Raw genomic sequence first — 10000 nt, forward strand, 5'->3', positions numbered from 1 at the left:
TTGACACTAGGGTAATTGACACTAGGGTAATTGACTCTAGGGTAATTGACACTAGGGTAATTGACTCTAGGGTAATTGACACTAGGGTAATTGACACTAGGGTAATTGACACCAGGGTAATTGACACTAGGGTAATTGACTCTAGGGTAATTGACACTAGGGTAATTGACTCTAGGGTAATTGACACTAGGGTAATTGACACTAGGGTAATTGATTCTAGGGTAATTGACTCTAGGGTAACTGACTCTAGGGTAATTGACACTAGGGTAATTGACACTAGGGTAATTGACTCTAGGGTAATTGACACTAGGGTAATTGACACTAGGGTAATTGACTCTAGTGTAATTGACTCTAGGGTAATTGACACTAGGGTAATTGACTCTAGGGTAATTGACTCTAGGGTAATTGACACTAGGGTAATTGACTCTAGGGTAATTGACTCTAGGGTAATTGACACTAGGGTAATTGACACTAGGGTAATTGACTCTAGGGTAATTGACTCTAGGGTAATTGACTCTAGGGTAATTGACACTAGGGTAATTGACACTAGGGTAATTGACTCTAGGGTAATTGACTCTAGGGTAATTGACACTAGGGTAATTGACTCTAGGGTAATTGACACTAGGGTAATTGACTCTAGGGTAATTGACTCTAGGGTAATTGACTCTAGGGTAATTGACTCTAGGGTAATTGACTCTAGGGTAATTGACTCTAGTGTAATTGACACTAGGGTAATTGACTCTAAGGTAATTGACACTAGGGTAATTGACTCTAGGGTAATTGACTCTAGGGTAATTGACTCTAGGGTAATTGACTCTAGGGTAATTGACACTAGGGTAATTGAGAGAGAGAGAGAGAGAGAGAGAGTGACAGAGAGAGAGAGAGAGAGAGAGAGAGAGAGAGAGAGACAGAGAGAGAGAGAGAGAGAGAGACAGAGAGAGAGAGAGAGAGAGAGAGACAGAGAGAGTGACAGAGAGAGAGAGAGAGAGAGAGTGACAGAGAGAGTGACAGAGAGAGAGAGAGAGAGAGAGAGAGAGAGAGAGAGAGAGAGAGAGAGAGAGAGAGAGAGAGAGAGAGAGAGAGAGAGAGAGAGAGAGAGAAGGAAGGGAGAAGGAAAGAGAAGGAAAGCAGCGGACAATAATTGAATGATAATTTTTCACTCAGAATTCACACACGATCCAAAGCTGAGAGAAGCACAACTCAGAGGACAAAATGGGAGCCAATCATCTCAGAAAAACTGCCCAAGGTTCCACTCTTTCTCTCTCACTAGTTGGAACATTCGGCCCTATTTTCCCTTCCTCCTTTTCTCCTTTCATAGATACACAAAAGGCTCTATGCATTATAATGCCTCCCACATTCTATTTTACTTCCTACCGGGGTTGCTGACTTCCGGAGCGATTTCTGGTATTGTTTTTATTATTAGCTTAGTAGCTAGCTCTGTTGTCAAAGCATTTCTGACTGAAATAGTTTGCAATGACTACGTTTATATTAAAGGAGGTGCTAATGAACATTGCTCAGTAGCTCTGTGTTCAGTTTCTTCAAAATGTAAATGGTATCGTGAGCTTCTGTAGTTTCCCGGTCTATGTAGATCTCAGAGAAAAAGGTGGTTGGTGGCAGTACTTCATGACAACTTTACTGTTACCAAACACACAAAAGGTGACTTTGTTGAGGGAAAAATTGGGGGGGGGGGGGGCGACAATACCTAAAAATAAGTGTTGTTCCTACAGTCTTTGCGTGGAACTGGCACATTCAAAAGAGACCTGGTGTTTGGGAAAGAAGACTGAAACCTCCTGCTCCGACTGAGGAGGAGGATGAAGAACAAGGTGCGCTGCCTAGTTAAACCCCCCCCAAAAAAATGCTTTCAGGTCGTTGCTGCAAATAATATTTGCTTCTTAGTCCAGTTAAATAACGAAACATTTAAAACAAATTCACTGCTGTGAATTACAGTACGAATTACAGTAACAAGAAAACAGACTACGATAACAGCTAGGTCATGTCTAGTGCTACTTGATGCTTGATGCTTAGAGAAGATGGACGATAATAGTAATGAGCCTTTTTTTGGTATTCAAATAGACCAAGTTTATAAGAGTCACAAGCACCAATCCGTCTGAAACAAGTGTTTCTCAAAGAAACCCAGTAATGGACAACTTCATTAAACACTTAATAGAACATATTTTTTTGATCTTACTGTAATTGTTCAACATTATTTTACTTTTTGTGTTATGGACAGAATGTAAGGACAATATATGGTACTTAAACGGTTTTCTTTATGTTCAGACACTGCAATCGATCGACGAGTTCTTCTTGTTTATGAGTCATCTGTCGCTGGGTCTGAAAGCAGAAGGATTTGGCCAATCGGTTCAGCATCCACCAATGGACAGTGAGCCGGATCATCATCCCTTGGGCCAACTTCCTCTTACTGTCTGATTGGATCAGCACGGATATATGGATCCCCAAGGAAACCATCAAAGTCCACCTGCCACCTGAGTTCAAGGACTATCCAGACACCCAGGTAGTGATCAACTGCACTGAACTCTGCAGCCAGACACCTTCTTCACTACTACTGCAGAGTGAGGTGTTTTCTTCCTACAAGTCACACTGTACCTTTTAAGGGCATGTTGGGAATGTCACCACATGGAGCTGTCACTTTTGTGTCACGGTTGTATGCTGGATCTGTATCTGGATCTGTGAGTGACAAGGAGATCTTCAAGCAGTGTGGAATTATTTCCCTACTCACCCCTGACATGGCCAAATAAGGGCTTTTGTCGTAGATGACATTGTTCCCGTGCAAGGTCTACCGGCCAACCTTTCTGTCAAGACGCACACAGATACCAGGGAATGAGATAAGGGAGACACAATCCATTGCCAGGCTGAGAGTGCATGTTAAAAGAAGATCCGCAGAGTAAAGGAGAACAAGCTGTTTGACACAGTCATCCCCCTGAACATCTCACGCAGTATCAACCAATTACTTCCAGTGACCTGCCTGTTGGTCAACTGTCAAAACGGACCTTTGGTCAAAGCATGGGCCAAGCCAGTGTAAATGTACAGCAAAATAATAATTAGTTTATCTATGACATGTATCAATCATTTGTGTTGTAGTGAATATCAGTTTATGTGGAGCTTGTATTGGCTTTAATTAAGCATTGGGGCGGCAGGTAGCCTAGTGGTTAGAGCGTTGGACTTATAACCGAAAGTTTGCAAGATCGATCCCCCGAGATGACAAGGTAAAAATCTGTCGTTCTGCCCCTGAACAAGGCAGTTAACCCACTGTTCCCCAGGATGCCGTCATTGTACATAAGAATTTGTTCTTAACTGACTTGCCTAGTTAAATAAAAAAAATGAGTTTAGGGGGAATGAAATCAAGTAAAACACAGAATAGCCAGAATACAATGTTAGAGATTTTTATTTATTTATTTCACCTTTATTTAACCAGATAGGCTAGTTGAGAACAATTTGTCATTTACAACTGTGACCTGGCCAAGATAAAGCAAAGCAGTTCGACACATACAACACAGAGTTACACATGGAGTAAAATAAACGTACAGTCAATAACACAGTAGGAAAAAAAGTCTATATACATTGTGTGCAAATGAGGTGAGATAAGGAAGGTAAGGCAATAAGGTAAGGCAATAGGCCATGGTGGCGAAGTAATTACAATATAGCAATTAAACACTGGAATGGTAGATGTGCAGAAGATGAATGTGCAAGTAGAGATACTGGGCTTCGGCTGCTTTCCAATCTTTGGGAATCTCAGACGATACAAAAGAGAGGTTAAACAGGCCAGTAATGGGGTTGCAACAAATTCAGCAGATAATTTTAGAAAGAGAGGGTCCAGATTGTCTAGCCCGGCTGATTTGTAGGGGTCCAGATTTTGCAGCTCTTTTAGAACATCAGCTCTCTGGATTTGGGTGAAGGAGAAATGGGGGAAGTTTGTGCGAGTTGTTGTGGGGGGTGCAGTGCTGTTGACCGGGGTAGGGGTAGCCAGGTGGAAAGCATGGCCAGCCGTAGAAAAATGCTTATTGAAATTCTCAATTATAGTGGATTCTTCGGTGGTGACGGTGTTTCCTAGCCTCAGTGCAGGGGGCAGCTGGGAGGAGGTGCTCTTATTCTCCATGGACTTTACAGTGTCCCAGAACTGTTTTGAGTTTGTGCTACAGGATGCAAATTTCTATTTGAAAAAGCTAGCCTTAGCTTTCCTAACTGTCTGTGTGTATTAGTTCCTAACTTCCCTGAAAAGTTGCATATCACGGGGGCTATTCGATGCTAATGCAGAACGCCACAGGATGTTTTTGTGCTGGTCAAGGGCAGTCAGGTCTGGAGTGAACCAAGGGCTATATCTGTTCCTGGTTCTAAATTTTTTGAACGGGGCATGCTTATTTAAGATGGTGATTAAGGCACTTTTAAAGAATAACCAGGCATCCTCTACTGAAGGGATGAGGTCAATATCCTTCCAGGATACCCGGGCCAGGTCGATTAGAAAGGCCTGCTCGCTGAAGTGTTTTAGGGAGCCTTTGACAGTGATGAGTGGAGGTCATTTGACCGTAGACCCATTACGGATGCAGGCAATGAGGCAGTGATCACTGAGATCTTGGTTGAAAACCTCTCTCTCTCTTGGTTGAAAACAGCAGAGGTGTATTTGGAGGGCAAGTTGGTTAGGATGTTTACAGCTTTAGGGTTGTACCTGGTAGGTTCATTGATAATTTGTGAGAGATTGAGGGCATCAAGCTTAGATTGTAGGATGGCCAGGGTGTTACGTATTGTCCCAGTTTAGGTCACCTAGCAGCACGAGTTCTGAAGATAGATGGGGGGCAATCAGTTCACATATGGTGTCCAGAGCACAACTGGGGGCAGAGGGTGGTCTATAGCAAGTGGCAACGGTGAGAGACTTGTTTCTGGAAAGGTGGATTTTTGAAAGTAGAAGCTTTAATTGTTTGGTTACAGACCTGGATAGTAAGGCAGAACTCTGCAGGCTATCTCTGCAGTGGATTGCAACACCGCCCCCTTTGGCAGTTCTATCTTGTCGGAAAATGTTATAGTTAGGGATAGAAATGTCAGTTTTTGGTGGTCTTCCTAAGCCAGGATTCAGACACGGCTAGGACATCCGTGTTGGCAGAGTGTGCTAAAGCAGTGAATAAAACAAACTTAGGGAGGAGGCTTCTAATGTTAACATGCATAAAACCAAGGCTTTTGCGGTTACAGAAGTCAACAAATGAGAGCAGCTGGGGGATAGGAGTGGAGCTAGGCACTGCAGGGCCTGGATTCACCTCTACATCACCAGAGGAACAGAGGAGGAGTTGGATAAGGGTACGGCTAAAGGCTATAAGAACTGGTCGTCTAGTATGTCTGGAACAGAGAGTAAAAGGAGCAGGTTTCTGGGCACGATAGCATAGATTCAAGGCATAATGTACAGACAAAGGTATGGTAGGATGTGGATACAGTGGAGGTAAACCTAGGCATTGAGTCATGACGAGAGCGATAATGTCTTTAGAAACATAATTTAAACCAGGGTGCCTCCTCGTGCGTTTACGTCGGTAGATCAGTCGTGATGGATTAGCAGGGTTCCGTGAGGTGAAGGGGACCAGTCCAATTAGCAAAAATAGGTATAGTCGCCCAAAGAAATTGTTCGATGGACCTATTCAGCTAACAGCCGATATGCTCTAGACAGCTAGCAGGCCCCGGCTAGCAAATGGGCATTCAGGGGACGTCGCGACGGAGGGGCCAGCTGAATAACCCCCTCGGGCAGATTACGTCGACAGTCCAGTCATGACGAACCGGCGGGGCTCCGCACCGGCAGTAAAATGGGTCCAAGCCAATTGGCAAAATAGGTATTGAAGCCTAGGAGTGGCTGATGGAACTCTTCAGCTAGCCGGGAGTTGGGCCTAGCGGGGGCTAGCTCCAGGCTAATTGGTGCTTGCTTCGGGGCAGAGGCGTTAGCCAGGAGTAGATACTCGGATTGCAGCTAGCTAGCTGCGATGTTCCAGGTGAAAAGGTTCAGAGCTTGCGGTGGGAGTCCGGGGATATGGAGAGAAAATAGGTCCAGTATGCTTTGGTTTGAATCGCGTTGTGCAAACTGGTGAGAGTTTTCCGAGCTAAAGGTAAGTTGATGACCGCTAGCAGTGGTTAGCTGACTACTAGCTAGTAGCTAGTCAGCTGGCTAGCCTCTGTTGGGGGATTCCAGATCAGAAGTAAAGAAAAATACTTTAGAAAAAATCAGATCCACACCACATTGGGTGAGGCGGGTTGCAGGAGAGTATTTTGAAGTTGTGGTTTAGAAAAATATAATAAAGGTAAACGAAGAAAAAATATATAAAATATATATACATGGGACACGACAAAGACAAAGACGTTTGACTGCTACACCATCTTGGATTCACAAAGATGTGTAATTGATTAACTGAACTGTTGAACATTTTCTGAAATATATATATATATATTTTAAACAAATCTATTCTACTTTAGTTTTCTTCACAAGAACATCAATACTTATTTTTCATGATAGCACTAAACTTGGCACCCATGCAGGGGATCCATTCAGGTGCGATAGACACTTCTGCAAGTAGTGGTCAACCTTCTCTCTTATAGTTTTTGAAACCTGTAGATCTTTATAATATCCTTTCAACTAGGATGTCCTCCTGTGCACAGATGACAAAGTCACACCAGCTACAACCTGTGAGAAGGATTTGACCTTTCACCTGCCAGTAGTAAGCATGAGATCTCTTCAACTTCAGCTTTCCATTCTGTATCTTCAGGTAACGGCAGTCAACATAACTTGGTACATTTGGCCACTTGACCTCTAAGAGTCCAAAGTGTGGTCTCACACTGGGATCAAATATGATGCCATCTGGAGAGGATCCTAACCACGGAGCATCTGGGTGCACTACGAAGCCACACGGAAAGAAGTTAACATTCTTCAGTGTGCAGTACTCCTGTACAGCCACTGGCTCCATGGCTAGCCCCCTCTTCATCGCCATGGTCTGCATACCAGATCCCTTGAACATCCGCTCAGCTAGACGGTCAGCTGAGGTCTCTCCCTGGACATGGCAAACCTCTCGGAAACGAGAGGATGTTATTCTCATTTTCCTGAGCTGATGCCATTCCGGGCTGCTGCTCTGCTCCCTTGTAGCAACCTCGACTTTGTGTGACATCTCGTAGGTTGTCTCTAATGCCTTGAGGTGGAACTGCTCCTGATGGCTAAGGACGTAAGCACACTGGGAAGCCTGAAGCCTGTAGCCATCTAATGGAGGTATTGGTGGAGAAGGGGCATCGGCAATCTTCACAATTTCACGGGTCTTTGGCTGTGGAAGCTGATAGGACAGAACACTGCCAGCTTGCGCTGGCCCAAAGGCGGACTCAACCAGGGGCACGTCAGCTGACATTTCCATTGTTGTCGCAAGAGGGGCAGGAAGTGGATAAAAGTTGGCATACGTTTCTGAGACGGGGAGAAGGTCCATGTCAGGCATGTATCCATTGAATGCTTTGTAGAGAAAACTTCTGCAAAACATTTTAAAACCTTAACGTCAGGTTGGAGAGATTACTATGACAAACACTCATGCAACTTTTCCAGAAACAGCACACGCCCGAAAGTTCAAATAAAATGCATTAAAATATACAGATTTATAGATTCTTATATATTTCCCCTTGGTCTTTGTCACAAACATTTGTTGTTACATCGTAAAGGCGCCACTGTATAGGCTTATCATCTGGATACAAAAAATCACAATATATATATATTTTTAAATGTTTCCATTCTAGGAACCTCCAACTTACCCTACTCCATCAGCACCCGAGTTAGTAGGTTTATGGAACTCTATCCCATCAACCGGACCTGGCGTCACACCCTAATTAACCAGGATTTACTGTTACATAGGCTGAACACTTTTCAGGTGCATTTTTTAATGGATATTGATAGACTCACAAGGGTTCTTGGCTTGTGCCAATGTTGTGCCAATGCTGTTCTGTGTCTGTGCAGCTGTGAACTGGTGGTGCGGCAGGAATGTTTTAGTTGAGAGTACCAGTGCGCTGTCTGGTAACGAAGGGCCACCAGATGATTGCACAGAGCACTTCCTGCATCACAGGAAGCAGTGGCTTTGGACCACGATCACTGGTACAGAGTGCTTTAACACCATCTGTGACGTGAAGATAAGTGTGATGAAAGACTGAAGTGAGAAACAAGAATAATGCGGCCCATAAATAACAACAAACATAGTAGTGTCTAGTCTTCTTAACTAGGGGCTCATTTAACTATACAGGAATACATTGTGTCTCAGTAACACAATTACCAAACACATCAACAGATCTTAACCAAATAACTTGTTAAGTGGGTAACCCATCATTAATATCTATCTATTGATAAGATTAAACGTTGACACTGTCTCCAACACATTTTGACCATGATGACAGTGTCTCACAGAAGATGTTTAACAAGGTCCCTAGTAGCTATCTATAACCTTTCACCTACTCTCATGCTGTGCAGCTTTTTACTCTTCCTCATGGACCTGTGACAGCCAGCCCTCACGGTGATCTCCCCTGTCAATGTGTCTTTGTTAGATGACATGAATAACAAGTATTTTTAGCGAGCAAATATAGCTAGCAAGCTTAATTTTTAAGCAAGCTAACGAAAATACACTCTCAGGTAGATTCTGTCAACGTTACATCATTTTACAAAGTAACTAGCTAGCTACAGTTACTAGTTAAATTAGCTAACTAATGAATGTAGCTAGCTAACGTTATATCTGTCACTGACTTGGTAACGTTACTCACCTTCATAGTTGTCTATGTAGCTTCCTATATATACATCTTGAACTCCTTTTCGTTCTTCCTAGCTGGAGTCTCCGATGCTGATTTAGCAATTCAATGTACATCATTAATATTAATTTGAGGCAAGTCCTGAAGACACCTAGTAAAAAACTGCGACATGTTGTTAGTAATGTTACATCGTCGATAACAACAGGACTGACTTCCCTTCTATAGTACGCGTCACCGGAAATTGCCACACCAGTAGGAAGTGTGCTTAGAACGTTCGGTCATGGAATGTGCATAAGGGCTATAGACCCTTACACAAAGTAGTTAGATCTATCAACACAGCACAAAACCTTGAAAACTAAACTAAAACTCTCTTTTTAATACATAAATCCTGAACTATTGTGTGAAGGAACACAGAATAGGTGGATAGATAGGTGTTATCAGTGTGGACAACTTGGTGGATAGCTACTGTACATGGATAGCTAGGTGGATAGCCAAATGGATAGCTAGGTGGATAAATATTGTAGGTGGATAGCTATGTTGATATCAAGGTGGATAGCTATGTTGATATCGAGGTGGATAGCTACAGTAGGTGGATAGCTGTGTTGATATCAAGGTGGATAACTATGTTGATATCAAGGTGGATAGCTACATTAGGTGGATAGCTATGTTGATATCAAGGTGGATAGCTACAGTAGGTGGATAGCTATGTTGATATCAAGGTGGATAGCTACAGTAGGTGGATAGCTACAGTAGGTAGATGGCTATGTTGATATCAAGGTGGATAGCTATGTTGATATCAAGGTGGATAGCTAGGTGGATAGCTACAGTAGGTAGATGGCTATGTTGATATCAAGGTGGATAGCTATGTTGATATCAAGGTGGATAGCTAGGTGGATAGCTACAGTAGGTAGATGGCTATGTTGATATCAAGGTGGATAGCTACAGTAGGTGGATAGCTATGTTGATATCAAGGTGGATAGCTAGGTGGATAGCTACATTAGGTGGATAGCTATGTTGATATCAAGGTGGATAGCTAGGTGGATAGCTACAGTAGGTAGATGGCTATGTTGATATCAAGGTGGATAGCTACAGTAGATGGATAGCTAGGTGGATAGCTACCGTAGGTGGACAACTAGATGGATAGCTAGGTGGATAAATATTGTAGGTGGATAGCTATGTTGATATCAAGGTGGATAGCTACAGTAGGTGGATAGCTACAGTAGGTGGATAGCTGTGTTGATATCAAGGTCGATAG

At 43.1% G+C, this 10000-nt stretch overlaps 1 protein-coding gene across 1 annotated transcript in view; it reads right to left on the reverse strand.

The window, feature by feature from the left end:
• The window catches only part of LOC115184021 (pyruvate carboxylase, mitochondrial-like), a gene marked incomplete at its 3' end in the record, with an annotated part of 126654 nt that extends 117515 nt beyond the window's left edge, over positions 1-9139 (reverse strand). Inside the window, exon 1 of the mRNA XM_029745019.1 lies at positions 8761-9139. Coding sequence (XP_029600879.1) covers positions 8761-8766 — 6 coding nt within the window. The remainder of the gene's footprint in view (positions 1-8760) is intronic.
• Positions 9140-10000: the final 861 nt, after the last annotated feature.

The sequence above is a fragment of the Salmo trutta genome, unplaced genomic scaffold, assembly GCF_901001165.1.
Source record: "Salmo trutta unplaced genomic scaffold, fSalTru1.1, whole genome shotgun sequence".
Taxonomy (NCBI): domain Eukaryota; kingdom Metazoa; phylum Chordata; class Actinopteri; order Salmoniformes; family Salmonidae; genus Salmo; species Salmo trutta.